The sequence below is a fragment of the Camelina sativa genome, chromosome 8 (genome assembly GCF_000633955.1).
Source record: "Camelina sativa cultivar DH55 chromosome 8, Cs, whole genome shotgun sequence".
Taxonomy (NCBI): Eukaryota; Viridiplantae; Streptophyta; class Magnoliopsida; order Brassicales; family Brassicaceae; genus Camelina; species Camelina sativa.
In genome coordinates this window covers 1,467,233-1,487,105 of record NC_025692.1, presented here as the reverse complement: position 1 = coordinate 1,487,105, position 19,873 = coordinate 1,467,233, and the positions used below count along the sequence as shown (strand labels likewise).

The window sequence follows — 19,873 nt, the reverse complement described above, 5'->3', positions numbered from 1 at the left end:
GGCGCTCATCACGAAACTCATTGGATTGTATTGACGCGTTCCTGTCTTTAACGTAAAGCTTGCTGCCTGTTTTAACTTCTCATCAGCCGCATCTGAAACACACCCAAGCCTCAGTTTCATTTGATCGCTGTACACATAACAACCTTTTTTGCTCTCTAGCCTTGACGACACGCTTCCTAGCTTTCCGTCAACTCCGGCTACTAACCGAATGCTAGAAGCTTCTTTGTAAGCAGAGCTATCAGTTGCTTGCATCACAAGCATGCCAGGGAAATCAAACGGTTCGATCATGACCAATTGACCAGGCTACCAATTAGTTCCTCTGGACCCGAAATCAGTCACGAGCATTAACCATAAGATATTTTTAACTAATACGATGCTTCAAAGCATACTTTGTACACACAAACTTGTTACGAAAAATTCTCACATGTACGGTATTCTTGTTTATAATTTAAAGTGACTTAGAAGCATCACATACTTGTTGTGCAAACTTCTCTCCCCCATGGTATTCACGTGTTCTTTGTGTCGTATCTTGTTGCTCTTCTAACGAAAAATTATGTCTAGCTACTATATATAGTTATGATGACCTTTACCGGGGAAACCATCATCGTACACTTAATTATTATCAGAATCTAAATCGATATATCATCAATGAAAATTTTTATGGAATCTAGTTCTGAGTGTGATTTTGTTTTGTGTTATAGCCTCATCTATCAGAAACTTTGACAGTGTCCTTACTTGCTCTTCGAAATGTGTATGTGTGTTCAACGAAGAGATCATCAATCAAAATGCATTTAGACTAATTCCATCGCCAAAACTGTAGTTCATTTACACCTTTTGCAGATTATCAACTAATACAGAATTGCTTAAAGTGTGAGAGATATTCAAATGAAGATTAATTTAAAGCTAAAACACAGTTGTGAAACTTATGGAGTGATGGTAATATCTATATATCTTTCACTCTTATGAAAGACACGACCCATGCAAACGGTTCACCACCGACATTGGACACAGGCCCACCAAACCTCTTAACTAAACTATGTTTTGGGTTAAGTACCCCTAATTAATTAATTGAACATAAACACAACTTCTGGTTTATTTTATAGGCTATTATTTGACCACAATAAAAGCCCCTTGACAAATAGTATTATCTTGACGGTAAAGACACAAACTGATGTAGTGATGTACTCTGAAAAATGTAAATTAAACTATTTGAAAACATTACTACGAAATTAAACTAATTGAAATTTGAATGAAACTTAAACGTCAGACTACAATATACAAAAACAAGAAATACATTAAAAAAAAAATACATATCTTTAAAGTTTTACACTTACTAACCAAACTGTTTTGAAATACATGTAAGGAGCTTTGGATCTAAAAGATGCATTCTTTTTTTTTTTGTCGTCAAAATATGCATTCATGATGCATATATAGATACTGATCATGTCGTAAAAATATTGGTTTTGAAAGTCGATACAGACGAAATTATTGGATGCATGTATCCGCGGCTTTACTGATCTGACGATCGTGGTCGGTCCAGATTTCTAAATAATGCCTTGAAGTGGCCACAACTTAATAGTTTATCTGTAATGGTTCGAGGAATCTCATCGATGATGGTTTGATAATCAAGGCAGATATGATAAATTAACAATAAGAAGACTAAAGAAAACACCCCAAATATAAATATTGTTTTCTTTGCCTCTTTCCAACGGCTAGTTACATGATAACGTGAAATTATATAATAATATTTCATAAATCATAATCAAACTATTTGATTCTTCCCAAATCTTGTTAATTTAATTATTTCTTACAGTTCCCAAGAGGCTTTCCACAAAGGCACGTGTTGTAAGCGAACGACGTGGCATCAAGATGATCAAAAGGAGATCCCGCTGGCATCTTCCCACACAGATGGTTATGACTCACGTCAAGGTGGCCAATAAACGAAGCCGCCGTGATACTCGCCGGAATCGGTCCCTGAAGACGGTTGTTCGCAAGATCCAGCACCGTGAAGTACGACCTCGGTCCGAACGTGTTCGGTATCCGTCCGGTTATGAGATTCCCGCTCAGATTCAAATTCGAGATCGAAGACGTCATCAGAGTCCCCGGAATCTCGCCGGAGATCAAGTTCCCGTCGAGATTAAGCGTCGCGAGAACCGACATTTTACCGAAGGAAACCGGGATTGAACCGGTGAGCCGGTTCATCGAGATTTCAAGATCCGCGAGCCGGTAGATTCGGGTTAAAGATTCGGGTATTTGACCCGAGATTTTGTTACCGCTTAGTAACACACGACTCAGCATCTTCAAACGTCCGATATCTCGCGGTATGACTCCCGAGATATTGTTGTTCCTGAGATCCAGGTGAGCTAAACTCGTTAACCTCGTGATCGACGGAGGAATCACGCCGGAGATTTGATTGTCGGCGAGGTTCAACACCTTAAGCCTCAGTAACATCCCAATATTCGCCGGAATCACGCCGGAGATTTTGTTTCCGACGAGATCTATGTGTCTCAAGAAAGGGAGTTTCGCGATGCAACTAGGAATCCCGCCGGAGATTCCCTTCCAGTCGGCGATGATGATGCCGGAGAGTCGAGTGAGTTTGCATATCACCGGCGAGATGGAGCCGGTCATTAGCCCGCTCCGTTTGGCCTTTTGGAAAATGGGGTCTTCGGATTCACCTCGGAGTGTAATGCCGGCGACTCGTCCGGTATTGGGATCGCAGCTCACACCATACCAGCCTTTGCAACAGTCTTGACCTTTCCACGTGTTGAAAACGCCAATGTATGGCTCGTTGAGCTTTGCTCGGAACTCTAGAAGCGTAGCTCGATCGGAGGGAAAGCAAGAATGAACCGTCGTGGCGGCGAGGAGCAACACGACGACGTTGCTCAACAGGATCACTAATGACTTGTTAGTAGTATCCATTTTTGTGAAACGAATCTTTTGTGTGATGATGTGTTTAATTATTATGAAGCTTTACATAGGTTGAAGCACGTTGACATGGAAGTGTGACTTAACTAGATGGTGTTTATTTATAGTCACATATTGATGTGCCTGAAGACGACGAAATATTACTTTTTGTTTAAGCCCATTGCTTCGTTGAACCTTCTCATCTATTGCCACGTCACATACTTTGCATGCTTCTTAATTTTCATTATTATCAGATTTTTTTTGTTTGGGTTTGGTGTCAAGATTGGATCATTATTTCATTACTCATAACATGGTTTTGTTTGTTTCTGTCGCCTAGTTGTACTATCCATGTCATCAGGCCTGGGCATGTTCTCGGTTCGACTCTCCGGGGTCTGGTCTGGACGATCCGATACGTACTGGAATATAAGAATAACAGATTTACCTATATACTACCTAGATAGTTGAAAAAAATGAGATCAAGTTAATAATCGTGGCAATGCATCTGTTAATATTTATTTTTCCTGTCTCTAGCTACATTGAAATTTTTGGACCCAATAATGAAGACAACATTCAAGTGGCTTAAGCTACAACAGTTGATATTATCTTGGTTTCTTATTGTGTCCACACTACTATACGTTTGGCTGGACTGGAGTTACTAGCTACTAGTTTTTATTTATGTATAGATGCATTATTTAATATACTGTCAATTCACTGACCTTATCGTTGTTGTTGAGCATGTGATCTTTGTCCTTGATAGGAATTAGTGAATTACTAATTAGCACATAAACAATATCAACCCCATGTAATAATTAAATGTATATTTTTCGATCTCCTTTTTTCAACCTTTGAGTCAGTATTTTAGTTGTTCTTCTTTTTTCACATGCAATTAGTCAATATGACATAACCCTAACCATTGTTACAAATGGTCTCCACGTTGCTCACATTGCCACTCCCTACGAACCATAATTTACTTTTGATTGTCATTTTCCGCTACGGTTTTAATTATTTGTTTATTACTTTGTTTTCGTTGCTGTCTAATTAATGACATAATCCGACGAGCAACAACGCAAATACAGTATGTAAGGTCTTTTGGTTATTTCCCTTGAGAATTAGATAACCCTTGAGGTTTCTCAAAATTCATGGTCGGCCCTAGAAATATGACAGGTTTGGAGACAGCTAGAGTAAACGTGATTCAGAGATTTGGCAGTTGTTTAATTGTTGTAGCAAGAGATTTAGAAGGAAGTGTCAAGTCAGAACGAAGACATTAATGGCTTTGATTATTCAAAAGACAACTCATGTGCCCGCATGTGCTTGACGTTCGTTTGCCGTCTAATGCATTTCAGAACTTTTTAAAATGATTCATAGTTCAGTCGATTGGAAATACTAACATGGATACTATGAAAAACAATTACAAGTTTATGAAATGATCCACATATCGTTACTTCTTGCCGGCAATTGTGTAATCTAATTTTTTTGGTTGACGTGTAAAAAGATGAGAAATTTGTGGGAAAGATATGTAAACTAACCCTCAAAAATCAAATGTAGGTAGTATGCAGGGAGGTCAACAACAGACGACTTTTAATAGTTGAGAAAATGAAGGAAAACAAAAAAAGAAAGTTCGATTTCCTTTAGACTAGGACATAGCACGTGTCTATAGCAATATCACTGGAGGATATAACACTAATAAGACGTCAAATGTAATCGTGTTATAATGCTTCAGATAGTGTCTTCAAAACTGTCTTTTGGCTAAAGTTTCAGTAAAAATACCCAGTCAAGAGAACTAAGAGAATAATTATCTGTCATCCCCTGAAAATGAGTTGTGAAATAAAATTTTAATAACATAATATTATTTAATTTAAATTTTATTTGTTTTTTAAAAATCAACCAATCAAATTATGGTATTTAGCAAAAATAAGATCTGAGGGTATCTTTAACAGTCTCGGCATAAACCTTATCTCTTTCTCTTTCGTCACCTTTTTATTACTTTTTGATTTTTTTTTATTACCTTCATCCAGTATAACCGATAAACATGCTCTAAAATGTAGTTTCCGTAAACCAAGAACAAAAAGAGATGCGCATAAAGGTCAAGTTTGACGTGCCATGCAAATCTTAAGATCATCTCCATAAAGTTGGGATCAGAATCGAGTTAGGCGAACCGTCTGAAATCTAATTTGAGCTGATATCATTCTTAAACTGTGATAGATCACTAATTCTAATTGACTAGAGGAAAGCCAGAAATTTTAGATTCGCACAAATGTTTTTGGACAGAGTCTAATGGATTTCGACACAACACTATTCGATTAAGCCTGAAACAATAAAAAGATGATTATAAGAAAACATGGTAAATTTTATCTAAAAATCTTTCAAAATAAAATCAGTTATAGAAATCACTAGTGAAAAAATTACTAGACACTTAAAAAGTGAATTAACCAAATAGAGTTAGGAACCAAAGGGGAACCAGTGATGAACCAGTTAGTTAAAATCGAACCAGAAAAACAGTTGGGAGATAACCACCTCAAACCACCCGTAGTTGTCTTCAATGATGGGGAGTTAACAGTATCGAGAGATGCTTCCGTTTTCTTCTTTTTAATTAGGTTTAGCCTCAATTTTTCCGCCTCATCTAGGTGATCAATTTGGACAATATTGATTACAGTTTTAATACAACCACCAAAAAACTACCCTTAATTGTTATTACCATCTAAAGCTAATGAAGTTTACAATATTACATGTAACACTAGTGAAAAATGTATGAGATAATAAATTTTTCGGGTACGCGTTCGTTTGTTAAGAGGAACTGAACAGAGAGATTGCTTGATTCTCAAGAAAGAAAGTGGTAAGTGAAGTGCCATGATGAGATGACTTAAACTAAAATCTAACCCTTGTTAATATTATATATCTCTGTAACATGATAGCTTCCACCTTTCTTTCTAGCTTTCCTAAGAAAAAGTATTGAACAAAGTGTATTGGTCAAAATTTACTATTAACTTATCAGCAAAACACAATCCATCAAGAAATCTTTTTTTTTTTGCACTAGAGTATCTTTATTGATTAAGCCTAGTAAACATGCCAATATTACAAGCCGAAAGAACCAAATGTACAAAAGAAACCAACTAAAAAAAAAGCCCACAGGTCCAGTCGTAATTTCTTCCTTGAGACTAAAGAGATTAGATGGAACACAGACCACATGGAAAAAGAGAGACATGATGGTTGACGCGTGGGAAGTCGAAAAATGGAGTCTCCGGTCACCGGCAGACGGAAGTAACGCCGGAAAACTTCGATTCCGGTCAAAATCGCCAGAAAGTTATACCGGAATCTCGATCTACACCCATAAAGTTACAGCGGATTCCAATTTTGCTGAGAAAATAAGTCCAAAGCAGAGTTTCATCATCTTCGTCTTCAGTAAAGAGCTTTCCAATCTCCAAGAAAGAAGATCTACATCATAAGCCTGCAAACCAAACAAAGTCCATCGACCCATCAAACTTCGGCATAGACACATGCATCATCATCAATTACTTCAAATGAAACCAAATGAATGATATAAGCAATCAAAATTGGATCCGAAGATTAACCGAATCAATTGAGTCAACAAAAAAACTAAAACCAAACACCACTGAGAGAAGGCAGCGGATCTACTAGAGAAAAGCCTGCCAAGCGGTGCTAAAGTAGCCACCATTGTCGGAGAGAGCGCCAACCAAACCGGCGCTAAAGTAGCTATCGTTGCTGGAGAAAGAGCCGGCCAACTCCGTTGAAGAAGCCAGAGATGCCAAAAGCGAGCCCGATAGCCGGGATATACCAACCGGCGAACAAAAAGAAGATCGGAAAATTTCTACCTCTCTGAAAAATCGCGCAGAGAAAGAAGAGAGAGAAAACCCGACTCAATCCATCAAGAAATCTACACTACTATATAATAATAAAGGAAGAGAAAAATAAAAGAAAGAAGAAAAAACTCAAAAGTTAAATAAAAATAGGAAACAGTGTTGGGCCGAAAGAGGAAAAGTTAAAAAGCCCAACAAAAGGAGCCCTAAAATACAAATTTAGAAAACCGTCGTCTAGGTCTCGATCTCTCCTGTTCCTGTGTCGCCGGCCGCCTCTCTTTCCTTTTTTTTTTTTTTTTTTTTTTNCTTCCGTTGATTCCTATCCGATCGCGATGGCAACGAAGCACCTGGCTCTATTTGCGACTCGGTCGGCGGTTTCAGTCACCAAGCCTCGAGGTTTTCGTTCCGGCTTGATTGATAGTCGCCGGTTTTCAACAGTGGATTTCGAGAAGGAGCTTAATAGGCTGAATGAGGCCATCGGAAAGCGTAATGGTGAACGAGAAGCAAATCTTTCAAGCTGGAGAAAGGAGTACGAAGATAATTTGGTATATAAAAATTATATCTGGTTTTGTTTTTCCTTTTTTTTTTTTTTTGTATTATTTACCCTCTTTTCTCACAATGATTATTTTCTTGTGTAGAATAAAAAAGTTTAAGGAGTTTGTTGAGATTCAAAAATCTCAAGAGCGTGAGATCTACACAGCGGCAATGAATTATAGGTGCTTACTTTTTTTTTTTTTTTTTTTTCAGAATTTGTTGTAAGTAATTCTAAACTAAAATTTTCTTACTTTANAAACTAATTTTTTCTTACTTTACAGCGAAAATTTGAGGATTGCACATAATCAGCTAAAGGAGGTATGATCTATAGTATATATTTTTTTCCACTATTTGTTTGTTAACATGGTTTTGATGATTATTTCAGGCGCTTATTAGCAAGAAATTAGCTATCCGCCAGCTAAATGGCGAGGTGTTTGGGATCACTCTCATGACTTTGGCTTCCGTAGGTGTCATTGCTTCTGCCTCAATCCGTCTCTTCTTTTAGATTTATGTTCTTTAGTCTCACTTTGGGTTAATATGTTTGTTTTAGTTCGTTTGAGATGACTATTGAGTTAATATGTTTGTTTCTAGTTAGTTTGAGATGACTATTGGGTTAATATATGCTTTTCTAGTTCTTTTGAGATAAATAATAGTACTTGCTTGTTGTGCTCTTCTTTTAAAAAGACGTTTTATGGATTATGCACTTGACACCACTTCGAAGAGGGCGAATGTGTCACCTTTTCTTGTTTCTCTTATAACACTGAATTATTCTACAATTTTTTTTTCTTGTATCTTGAATTTTAAGAAGGGACCTCAGGCCATCATTAACGGCAGAACTATTGTGTGTTCTTATCCCAGTTATATTAATAAAAAAGGAAACAGTGGGCTTAGATCAAAAATTTTGGTCTTGGGATAGAACTGATCCACAACGCAGTTCTTCTTTGTTTTCCGTGTTGTGATTGGTTGAGATATTTTGGAGAGAAAGAAAAATCTCTCATCCTCTTCGAAATCGATGATGGCTGAAGAAGTAGGCGCGCTCACATTCCCGATGTCGAGAGAATCGGAGTCCGCTTCTCGACTCAAAACCATAATCTCCGATATGCTTCCTCGTTTCTCCGACGATTACATCGACGACGTCTTCTCAGTTCGTCATCTTCTTTAAATTTCATTTTGCCTTCCTGTTCTAGAGACGACGATTCTTAGGTTTTTATTGTTTTCGAATTCCTTCGTCTGTCTCGTTACTTGTGAATTTTTCCCAAGGGATTTGGTACTGGTGACTATGTTTTGATTGTTCGATTTAATTAATTATCGATGAGTGTATGTAATCACTTTGTTTAGACTGGTTTCAACTTGTAGAAATTGTAATACTTGAACCGTGGGAGCAGAAAATTGCAGGTTGATGATGCTTGATTTGGTGTGAAGATCAGGTGATGATGATTTTCGTGTTTACTGATGAATCAGCTTGTTTCAGGAGTATGTTACAGTCCTTGTTTGTAATGGAAACCCGTCTTAGTTCTGTATCGATGATAGATGCTAAGAAGGAGAAGCATCAGGTGCGATTGAATTGCTTTCATTTTTTTTTTTGGAGGTTTTGTAATGGTGCGATTGAATTGGATTGATTTGTGTAGATGTAATGGGAACTGCTGAATGGAGAGCCATGAAGAGTCCATCTTACTACAAGCGTGGTGATTATGTTCCTGGACTCAAGGTCAGCTTTTGAATCTTCTTATTTGTTTTAAGGATTGATGTGAGAGTTTTAAGATGAGGGAGGAGAAGTTTGGTTGGCTTATATTATCTTTGAGCAAATGGATTAGTTTCATTTCCTGAATCACATGAAGTTCCTAGTTTTAAGAGTGACCGATGTGATCTCCAACGTCTCCCTTCCTCTTTTCCAAGTTCCTTCCTTTTAAGTCATCTCAATTTCATCGCTCCATTGTTCTTCAGGTATCAATTTTACTGCTGTGGAAATTTTAGAGTAGGCGTCTCTGTTGATTTAGAAAGTTAAGGATTTGGATACGACCCTCTTTGATCTGACACCGGAATGTTGGTGGGTTTCGAATTTTCTCTGATAAAGTGTCGATCTTTTAGTTTTAATTTTCTGGATCGTTGTTGTCTTCTTCTCTAGTAGAAAGAAAGAACTGATTACCATTGAGTATATATATGTAGTTATCTCTTCTTCAGCATTTTCCTGCTGTTTACGTTTTTGGTGCTGCTCTATGGATCGAATTGTATCTACAAAGCCCTTTAATTACTTTGCTGATTGCGTTTTTCTGCAAATGAGATCAAAGCTCCGGGATCTTAGATGATGATCTGAGTTTTGAGGAAAGCTTTTAGGTCTGATTCCATACAATGTTGGGGATATTAAGAGATGTTGAGTATGTTGGTCTTTTTCAGGTTCGTTAAATGCAGATTGTTGGACCGTTTAGTTTCAGAGTGGAGTCTGGAATTCAGATTGATCTGAAGAATGGAGCTAACCCCGTGACTGTAGATAAGACAGTATTTGCTATGGAATATGCTATTCAAGTGCTTGCTTCTCCCAAGGCTGTTGCTTGGTTCTCCCACAACAGAAAGAATTCATGGTTGAGCTTCGTTTCTTTGAGATATAGTATCAGGACTTTCCACTCAAAATGTCTAGCTTGATCCTATGAAGATTGTAGTTGTCTGCAGAGAAGTAACTAGACAATGGTTGATTTTTTTTTCAGTTTCTTATGTTAAACAGATGAATGATTTAATAGAAAGGAAGTTTACATCTTACATTATTTCACTATATCTTTATTCTAAGAACACCATAATTAGTTCTCCCATTTTTTTTACCTATGATCTTAATAACTGATCTAATATTATTTTCACTATATATTTAATCTAAGAACACAAAAAAAAAGTTCTCCCATTAATGATGCCCTCAGTTGATCACGTTATAAATTTGGCACCATTAGAAAGTGTTTAATTATTCGAAGTCAAGATTTTTTTTTATTCCTCTTTCTCTACTTCAAATTGATTTCTTCTAATTTGAGTTTCTCTCTCTTCTTTCTCTTTCTTCTTTCACACAATAGAAGCTATGCCGTTTAGTTTTCATCGTTCTTCCAATCCTCCATTAATTGTACTAATGGAGTGTTCTTTTAATTAACTGTTTCATTCTTTAAGTTTGCACACTCAAGTACACATTGGTATAATTCATCTCTTAAACTGAACAATGGCGCTCATCAGGAAAACTCATTGGATTGTATTGACGCGTTCCTGTCTTTAACGTTAAGCTTGCTGCCTGTTTAAACTTCTCATCAGCCGCATCTGAATCACACCCAAGCCTCAGTTTCATTACGGTTTGATCGCTGTATACATAACAACCTTTTTTGCTCTCTAGCCTTGATGACACGCTCCCTAGCTTTCCGTCAACTCCAGCTACTAGCATTAAGCAGAAGAAGAATCTTGAACAGTGACTTAGAAGCATCACATACTTGTTGTGCAAACTTCTCTCCGGCACGGTATTTCACGTGTTCTTCGTGTCGTATCTTGTTGTTCTTCCAACGAAAAATTATATCTAGCTACTATATAGTTATGAGGGGAAGCCATCATCGTACTTCGTACACTTATTATCAGAATCGAAATCGAGATATCATCAATGAAGAAAAATTATGTAATCTAGTTCTGACTTGTGAGTGTGTGTGTTCATTTTGTTGTGTTATAGAGTCATCTATCAGAAACTTTCACAGTGTCCGTCCTTGCTCTTCGAAATGTGAAATGTGTGATCAATGACAGATCATAGAGATCTTCAATCAAGATGCATTTAGACTGATTCCATCTCAAAAAACTATAGTTCATTCACACCCTTGCAGATTATCAAGTTGCTTAAAGTGTGAGATATATTCAAATGAAGGTTAATTTACAGCTAAAAACACGGTTGTGAAACTTATGGAGTTATGGTAATATCTATATATCTTTCATTCTTATGAAAGACACGACCCATGCACAGTTCACCACCGACATTGGACACAGGCCCACCAAACCAACTCAACTAAACTATGTTATGGGTTAAGTACCCCTAATTAATTGAACATATACAGAACTTCTGGTTTATTTTTGGCTAGTACCACAATAAAAGCCACTTGACAAATAGTATTATCTTGACGGTAAAGACACAAACTGATGTAGTGATGTACTCTGAAAAATGTAAATTAAACTATTTGAAAACATTACTACGAAATTAAACTAATTGAAATTTGAATGAAACTTAAACGTCAGACTACAATATACAAAAACAAGAAATACATGAAAAAAAAAATACATATCCGTTAAAGTTTTACACTTACTAACCAAGCTGTTTTGAAATACATGTAAGGAAGGAGCTTCGGATTTAAAAGATGCATAGATAGATACCGACCATGTCGTAAAAATATTGGTTTTGAAAGTCTGTACAGACGAAATTATTGGATGCATGTATCCGCGGCTTTACTGATCTGACGAGCGTGGTCCGTCCAGATTTCTAAACATTGCCTTGAAGTGGCCACAACTTATATCCTAAATTCATAATCTGTAATGGTTCGAGGAATCTCATCGATGATGGTTTGATAATCAAGGCAGATAAACAAGAAGAAGTCTGAAAAAAAAAAATCTGAAGAAAACACCCAAAATAAAAGGAGAAGTCTGAAACGTTCTTCTTTTTGCACTTGGTATGCAAATCTTAAGGACAGCCCCATAAAGTTGGGATCAGAAGTGAACCGTTCTAAAATATATGTTGAGCTGATATCATTCTTAAACTGTGATAGATCCACTAATTGACTAGAGGAAAAGCCACAATTTTCAGACTGTCACAAAAAATTTCGGACAAATTCATCATCCATGATCCATGTATGGATTTCGACATCAAACTATTCGATTAACCGTGATTGAAAACGATAAAAAAAGATGATTAGAAGAAACAAAGTACACATGCTTTTGGATAAAATCAAAGTTCAATTGGTAATTTTTTCTACAGTTTTAAAAAACTAAAAATCAAAACTGTAATAGAAAATTACTAGTGAAAAAATTACTAGACACTAAAAAGGTGATTTAACCAAATAGAGTAAACAAACATACGTGGCTTACACAGACAGAGATATGCTCGAAGAAAAAATAACAAAACAAAACAAAAAGGTGTAGTAAGTAGAGTGACCCAGGCTGGACAAGGAGATGATGATGATGCTCACGCTCACACACACACACACACTCAACGTTAACCCTTGAATCGCTTCACCTTCCTTACGGGGGGGGGGGAAATCTCAACTTTTGAAATCACAGAAACTTCCAAAACCCCCAAAAAAAAAAAGTCTCAAAATTGAAAATTGAAAATCTCTCAAACCTCGTTGATTCCTCCTTCCTTCCTCCCATGGATGAACCCGGTTCGGATCCGGATCCCGGGTCTTACCCAATTCCGCCCGCTTCAGTCCATCTCTCCCCCTTTTCCTCCTCTCTCATTCCGCCTCCTCTCTCAGCTCACTTCACCCGTCGTCCTTGTCAGCCTCTGCAATCGTCTCGGCGTCTATCTTACATCTCTCTCCAAGGTTTACTCGTCAATTCCGATGAAGCCAGCTCCGCTCGGTCAATCGGCGGCGGATTGAGCCGAGACGAAACCCTCGCGTGGGAGCTCTTCACTCCTTACCAGAGGTTCCTGATTGTGGCCGTCATTAGCGTCGCCGCCTCTGAGTCGAAGAAGAACGGTTTGATTCGAAAGCTCCAGAAATCTGTTGGTCTTAGGGTTCGTATTGGTTTCTCTTATTAACTTAACTGCTTGGGATTTGATAAATTTCGTTACTTTGAACAATTTTTACTTAAAAAATATTAGCATTTTTTTCGGATTGTTTAATTTAAAGCACTTTGCTTTTACATGATTCTGTTTATTTATGCTTTCAATTTCCGTTACTTGTTTTTGAATTTCACACATTATGGTTTTAATCATACAATTTTATGTGTTTAATCTCTCTAGATCTCAAGTGTTGACTTCACAATGGTCTCACTGATGAAGTCTTCAACCTTTTTGTGTGTTTGAAAACTTAAGAGAGATATGGTTATTGTAATGTTGGTGTCCTCGTTGTTTAAGTGCAAGTGTGGATATATATTTTTTTTTTTTCAGGATCAGGTTCTTTCAAGTATGCAGCAAAAGCTTGACGATTTGTGTCAACAGCTAAATCTTGTCAAGGATCAGTCTGGAACTGGAACCAAGATCTCAGAGCATGATGATGATCTACAACCAACTTTTAAAGAAAAGTTTGGATCTGAGAGGATTAATTTCGTAGATTGTGGCTGCTGGCTATGTGATCAACATCATCACTCATCACCTGTTGTTATACAGGTGTGCGTCTGTGTCCATGGCGATCATTGATGAGCATCTATCATTTCTATTGATCCAATTGATTATAATTATGTTTCTCAACTTCTCACTGGTTTTACTGTTTAGGATAAAGTTCCTACAAATCTGGTGATTGACGCAGAGCCAGAGGAAAGGCGTATGTCTTACATGTCAGATTGGTGTTCCAGTGTCACTTCTGCTGCAGAAAACCATGTATGTTAAGAACTTGTGAATTTGGTGAAACAATCTTTGTGTTGGGTCTTGGTTGGTTTTGTTGCTAATGACAGATCATTTGGTTTTAATGTGTATTGCAGTTTGATAATCTTTCACTCGACCAAGACATGCTTTCCCTCAGAAAGGAGTGTCAAGAGAAAGATGCAACAATAAAGGACTTAACTTCGTTTCTTCAATCGACCACCAAAGCTGGTTCAAAAGTAACCGCGGCATCCTAGACTTTTTTTCAAACTCCCTTCAAATTTCTTCGTATGACTTATGTTTCTTCTTTCTTTAACAGCGAGAAACGGAGCTTGAAGAGATTATTCGCAGGAAGAAGACAATAATTAAGAAGCTCAAGAGAGACGTGCTGGTGTTAGAAGAAAAGGTGATAAACTTAACCAACCTTTACAAGTTCCAGAGCCTTGCTTTCGATTTTCATCCTGAAATGTTCCTGGTAGATCATTGTATATGATACCTTCCATACATTGTGAAATGCGCAGGTCACACAGCTCACTAAGCTCCGGAGGTCCTCCTATTCAGCTGCAGTCTCAAATACCCATGAATTCCCAATGAGAATGGACAATCTTCTTTATGATATGGATCTTCTTACAACTTCTTCATCCTCTGATTCGGAACCTACTGTAGACACACCCCAGCGAGCTGTGATGGAGGCTCCAGTTGATTTCATAAAGGAGGAACAACTCAAAGCTGTGGGACAAATCCATAACTCAGCTCCAGCTAAATCCTCGACGTCACTTGTGAAATCTGTAAAGCCGCCTTCAGTAGTTAGTCCATCGACTACCCGCCGTAAGCCTGTTTCAGTTTCTTCTTCTTCAAGGATTAAAAGGGATTCCTCTACAAGTGATTCAAAGAAACCTAGAAGGCCACTGCAGACTACTCCAAGAGAATCCTCTAGTTTGCATAAGAGATGGGTTTAGTGAGTATTGGTCTATACCAGCGGCCAGATGTTACTGTAAGTAGGTGTTTCGGAATCTAAAAGTATATTGTAGCTAAAAGTATAATATGCCATCAAATTATTTGTTTTGAGAATCTTGACTTCATATCAAAAGCTCTCAGTTGGATTTTTTGAGTTTTATAATGTAAAATGCTTGTAGGATTTTTGAAGCAGGCATGCATGAAACATAAGCATCACATAATATTAAAAAAGAAAAGAGATTTTTAAGATGACAGCGTTAAGTCATAATAAGCAAACTTGAGTCAGTTTATTTTAAACAAAGAAGAGTTAAAGAGATTGAAAAAAGCAATTCCCTGCGATCTCACAAGAAGATGTACAGTGTTAGGATTTCTCCTGCTGAGCTTGAAGAAGAGCAAGCTGAGATCCCAGTGGAAGCATAGCAGGCTGCCTTTCTGATAGAAAGTTCTTCCTCGTCAAAGGGTGTTTAAGTAGTGGCAAATCTTCGTCCTTGATGTGAGCAAAACGACCATCACCACCACCAACAGAAGAAGCAGACAAATTAATCTTACCCGGAGCTTTTTCCATTCCCTCCTTCTGAATCCGCAATTCCTCTAAACGATGAAGATTATAGAAAAAACCCTCGATAACAATCTCCATACGATCACTAGTCAGCTTTTCAGAACGCTTTATTACTTCCGACTTCAAAACAGCAACCTGATCGAAATACTCGAACTTGCTATCAGCTGGCGTCAGAAACTCAAATTGAGGGTTCATATGCTCTTTCCTATACAAATGTAACCAAAAATCCACTCCATACCGTGCCACATACTCGGCTGTGAGGTTAACAGTACAAAGCTCCTTTCGAGTACTGAATCCTTCAGGGAGAGTAGCTGGAGGACGAGGTTGTGCATCACCTTTTAACTTAGCTAAAGGATCAGGTCGGAGGCACCCATCTATATCTTGATTCAGGCACGGTATTCAGCAAGCTTGTGCTGGTAAAATGCGTGATAAGGATCTGACTTCCTCAGAAAGTTGAAATCTTCAGTATCCTTACTAATGGCCATGATCCTCCTCTCCATCTCCGCCACTGTCCAGGAAACCAAAAGTGCAGTTTTCTCAACCGAGCTTCTGATCTCTGGAGGTGGCTCGACGATTGCTACATCCTCCGGAGCTTGATTTGTCGAAGTGAACATTCTTTCTACTTAGGGTTTTGGGGACGGGAGAGATAAGAAGAAACGACTGCGAAACCTAAATCTTGGAAGTAAAACGAAACTGGTGAAGCCGAGGGATGGTTCTTCTTAATTTTTACCAGCATTGGAGTTGGAGGTCTATATTTATAGAGAAGCGTTAACACTACCCAAACCTAATGTAATTAGGATTCCTAAATCCAAAATAAAAAGGATAAACTAAGAAGAGACAGAAAACTGAAAACAGAGTAGGAAAAGGAATAAAGCCAAAGACGTGTTTGACAAGGTAATAATAGTGAGCTGCTGCAACAGAAACGATTTATAGTTCTTCTTGTGAATAAATATAATCAACCGAGGATTCAATTAGTAGTATTTACAGTTTTCCAATGTCTGTCCATTATAATTTGTTAGGCCGAATTTAATTTGATAGAAAAAGGAGATGAAAATATTCATTTATTTTTCCGGCAAACTGAATCATTCATTAGCTTTGCATTGTCAATATATTTTCTAAAAAACTGGATTGGGTCATTACTGTATCTCCCCTTTTTAGTTAACTATAGAATAGCTAATGAAGGCGAGAGAAAATTAAGACAAAAAAAAAACTTTAAGAGTGGAAGTAAAACATTACAGGACGCAAGTCTTCTACACAAAGTCGTACTCGTCCAACTTTTGTGTGTTTGCCTGTGGTGGTCGCATCATCCCCATACAAGACTTATCATTTTTCCATGAGAGCAAAATAATCAACACCACCCACAAAAGCATGCATATCCCTCATAGACATCTCCACTCCCTCCTCTTGCATTTCCAATTGAAGAAGCTCGAAAAAACCATTAAGAACGGTCTCCGTAAACGCACGATTCCCCTCATTAAGAACGGTCTCCACAAAAGCAACACCCGTCTTATTCCTCGTCTTCTGAGACGGCAGTAATACAGTCCCATACGCACGAATAAGCTGAATGTAAAAACAGTACCTGGTACCATCACTATCCCTCATAAACTCAAAGTGAGGGTTCATTTTTACTCTCTGCACCAATTCGGCCAAGAAATGACTCTTATACCGCACCACAAACAGCGCTGTGAGCTTCATAATACCAAGTTCCTTGGGCGTGATGCCTTCAAGAGGTCTAACTAATGCAATATTGCTGGGATCCTTACCCCAATCCAGGGATCGACGAGTCACGTGATTGGGTAGTGCATTACCTACAGACTCACGGAATTCAGTAAGCTTCTGCTGGTAAATTGCGTGAGAAGGGTGTGAGCTCCTCAAGAAGCTGAATCTTGTATCATCCACATTACAGTCCCTGATCAGACTCTCAATCTCCAAACCCTATTTGGAAACCAAAAGTGCCGTTTCATCAATGATAATTGCGACATCTGGACGTGGCTTAATGTTTGTTACAACCGCCGGAGCTTGGTTTAAAAATTTTTGCGCCGGTACTTGCAAATCACTCTGCGTCGAACTGGACAACTTTAAAGGCATACCAGGCGGCTGCATTTGTGGCGGTGGGTTCAACGACATCATTGAAAAGTGTTGAGCAGTTGGTGGCACGTAAGCAGAAGAAAGCAACAACGAGGTTTGTGAAATATTCACGCCTGCCATCAGTTTCCTTCATAAACTCAAACTGAGGGTTTATAACCACTCTCTTCACCAATTCCGCCAGAAAAACCATCCCATACCGAGCCACAAACTGAGCTGTGAGCTTAATGATACCAAGTTGCAAGAGCGTGACCCCTTCGGGAGGTTTCAATGAAAATCTGTGAGGTGGTAGAGGGTTAAGAAGAGCCGACACTTTGGGAAACATATAAAGACGAACACCATTATCAGTAGCGGGAGCACCAGGTTGGATATTCTGAGCTGATCCATCTTCTTGATTGCGAGCACGGTATTCAGTAAGCTTGAGCTGGTAAAACGGGTGAAAAGGGTCTGTTGTCTTCAAGAAGTTGAAACTTTTACAGTACATCATCCTCCTCTCCATCTCCATCCCCTTTTTGGAAACAAAACGTGCCGTTCTTTCAATAAGATCTCTGAGTGTTGGAGGTGGCTCAATGATTGCTACATCCATATTTTTCTTTCTACAACCAGACAAAAACATAAGAAAACATTCAAATCAAATTCAGAACACCATATATATCAAATCAAAAGAAATATCAAAATCAGATTCTCCAAATTATCAGTTTTTTTAAGACCTAATTTAGGTATGATAGGAAGCACCGTACCTCAGCCGAGAATGAACAGCGTCGCGACGAGAACTGCCGTGAGGTCGAGAAGAAGCTGAGCGCCAATGACTTCGAGACCTAAACCTTGGGAGTCAAGGAAACACGAAGAAGATCCTCCTTCCAAAATAATTTAACTGAGCCCTTATGCGTAGGCTAGTAGTAATTTATAACGAAACTAGTATTAGGGTTTTTAATTATTACAGCTTTCCAATGAGCCTTTATTAATTGGGCTTATAATGTCGGTTATAATTTGTAATTAGACCGACTTAATTTTTGGGAGGAAGATATATGAAAACTGAATCATTTTTTTTTAAATCAGTCGTCAATGGAATTCCTTAATGAGAGTAAGGTATATAAGATTTTAATTTTAAACATCAATGACAATGACGATGATGTTGTCGGACCATACGGTTAATAATATATAGTTTGTTTCCTCATACTATGCTTCAGACAAGTTTTTGTATGTACCGATCTGTTCATTACAGTTTTGAAACCTGAGTAAGTTACTGAGTCATCAATAATAGGTTATGTGGAAGATGAAAACAGGCATGTTAAGCATCTTTCATACAAGTCAAATCAGAATAAAGAAAAAAAAAAAAAAAGACCTTAAGATTCTCTATTCTCCATGTAAGCAAAATAGTCAACACAACCCGCAAAAGCATGCAAATCACTCCTATCCGCCATTTCCAGTTGAAGTTGATCGAAAAAACCATTGAGAAGGGTTTCCATACAAGCAGCACCCCTCTCGCTCAGCTTTTGGGAACGATTTACTACTCTCGAATACGCAACAACGAGGTGTGTGAAATAATCAGGCCTGCCATCAGTTTCCTTCATAAACTCAAACTGAGGGTTCGTAGTCACTCTCTTCACCAATTCCGCCAAAAAAAGCATCCCATACCGAGCCACAAACTGAGCTGTGAGCTTTAATAATACCAAGTTGCAAGAGCGTGATCCCTTCGGGAGGTTTCAATGAAAAACTTTGAGGTGCTAGAGGGTAACCCAAGGCCGATAATAGAGGGACCATAACAACACGAACAGACTCATCAGTAGCTGGAGCATCAGGTTGAGCTGATCCATCTTCTTGATTCCGAGCACGGTATTCAGTAAGCTTGAGCTGGTAAAATGCGTGGTAAGGGTCGTCTGGTCTTCTCAAGAAGTCTTATCTTGAATCCCCTCTCCAGCCAACAAGACCTTCCTCTCCATCTCGATCCCCAGTTTGGACACCATCAGTGCAATATGCTCAATAAGAATTCTGATTTTTGGAGGTGGCTCAGTGATTGCTACATACTCCGGAGCTTGGTTTGAACTGGAAATATTTTTCTGCAACCGGAAAAACATAAGAAAAGATTCAAATCAAATTCAGAAAACCATGAATATCAAAATCAAAAGAAACCCTAAAAATCAGATTGATTTAGGTCAAAATTTCAAGGTTAATCAAGGCGGAAATAAATGCTGAGAGAGAGAGAAATTAAAGAGATCGTAGGAAAAAAAAAACACAAAGAGAAAGATAAGAAGCACCATACCTGAGACGAGAACGACTTTGAGATCGAGAAGAAAGCTGAGAACGAACGACTACGAGACCTAAAGCTTGGAAGTCAAGGAGACACGAAAAAGATCCACCAAAAAAAAAATCTAACCGAGCCCGGCTCGTGTTATAACGAAACTCGTGTTTCAGTTTACTAATGGGCCTTTCTAAATGGGCTTATAATATTAATTTTAGATAAATGGGTTTAGGTCAGTCTCTCCCTCCTTTTTACACACT

The 19,873-nt window shown here is 38.1% G+C and overlaps 3 protein-coding genes and 2 long non-coding RNA genes across 8 annotated transcripts; 2 read left to right on the top strand and 3 right to left on the bottom strand.

The window, feature by feature from the left end:
• Positions 1,661-3,029, bottom strand: LOC104705536 (DNA-damage-repair/toleration protein DRT100). Its single transcript, XM_010421551.2, has one exon. The coding sequence runs from the start codon at positions 2,917-2,919 to the stop codon at positions 1,801-1,803; it is 1,119 nt and encodes a 372-aa protein (XP_010419853.1). The 5' UTR covers positions 2,920-3,029; the 3' UTR covers positions 1,661-1,800.
• Positions 5,868-6,844, bottom strand: LOC104705533. The gene is made up of 2 exons (XR_754330.2): positions 6,474-6,844; positions 5,868-6,349 (listed from the first exon to the last, which is right to left on the bottom strand). It is a non-coding gene; the product is annotated as an uncharacterized LOC104705533 (long non-coding RNA).
• On the top strand, positions 6,982-10,020 carry LOC104705534. 4 transcript variants are annotated; one of them, XR_754332.2, is made up of 7 exons: positions 6,982-7,264; positions 7,358-7,435; positions 7,535-7,571; positions 7,639-7,716; positions 8,112-8,806; positions 8,882-8,961; positions 9,648-10,020. It is a non-coding gene; the product is annotated as an uncharacterized LOC104705534 (long non-coding RNA). The 4 variants fall into 4 exon arrangements; XR_754333.2 differs by having other exon boundaries at positions 9,198-10,020; XR_002032933.1 differs by having other exon boundaries at positions 8,882-9,300.
• Positions 12,460-14,919, top strand: LOC104705532. The gene is made up of 6 exons (XM_010421550.2): positions 12,460-12,984; positions 13,360-13,578; positions 13,684-13,788; positions 13,890-14,009; positions 14,090-14,176; positions 14,292-14,919. The coding sequence occupies exons 1-6, from the start codon at positions 12,616-12,618 to the stop codon at positions 14,727-14,729; spliced, it is 1,338 nt and encodes a 445-aa protein (XP_010419852.1). The 5' UTR covers positions 12,460-12,615; the 3' UTR covers positions 14,730-14,919.
• LOC104709105 (probable splicing factor 3A subunit 1) lies at positions 15,089-15,900 on the bottom strand. The gene is made up of 2 exons (XM_019228637.1): positions 15,728-15,900; positions 15,089-15,671 (listed from the first exon to the last, which is right to left on the bottom strand). Exons 1-2 carry the CDS (start codon positions 15,898-15,900, stop codon positions 15,089-15,091), a joined length of 756 nt encoding a protein of 251 aa, XP_019084182.1.

Bases quoted from the DNA above. Each gene is read 5' to 3' on its own strand.
- LOC104709105 (XM_019228637.1), bottom strand. From the start codon at position 15,900: ATGTTCACTTCGACAAATCAAGCTCCGGAGGATGTAGCAATCGTCGAG. The intron at 15,672-15,727 runs GTCAGATCCTTA...ACCGTGCCTGAA, and splicing joins GATTTCAACTTTCTGAGGAA to TCAAGATATAGATGGGTGCC.
- LOC104705532 (XM_010421550.2), top strand. From the start codon at position 12,616: ATGGATGAACCCGGTTCGGATCCGGATCCCGGGTCTTACCCAATTCCG. The intron at 12,985-13,359 runs GTTCGTATTGGT...TTTTTTTTTCAG, and splicing joins AGAAATCTGTTGGTCTTAGG to GATCAGGTTCTTTCAAGTAT. The intron at 13,789-13,889 runs GTATGTTAAGAA...TGTGTATTGCAG, and splicing joins CTTCTGCTGCAGAAAACCAT to TTTGATAATCTTTCACTCGA.
- LOC104705536 (XM_010421551.2), bottom strand. From the start codon at position 2,919: ATGGATACTACTAACAAGTCATTAGTGATCCTGTTGAGCAACGTCGTC.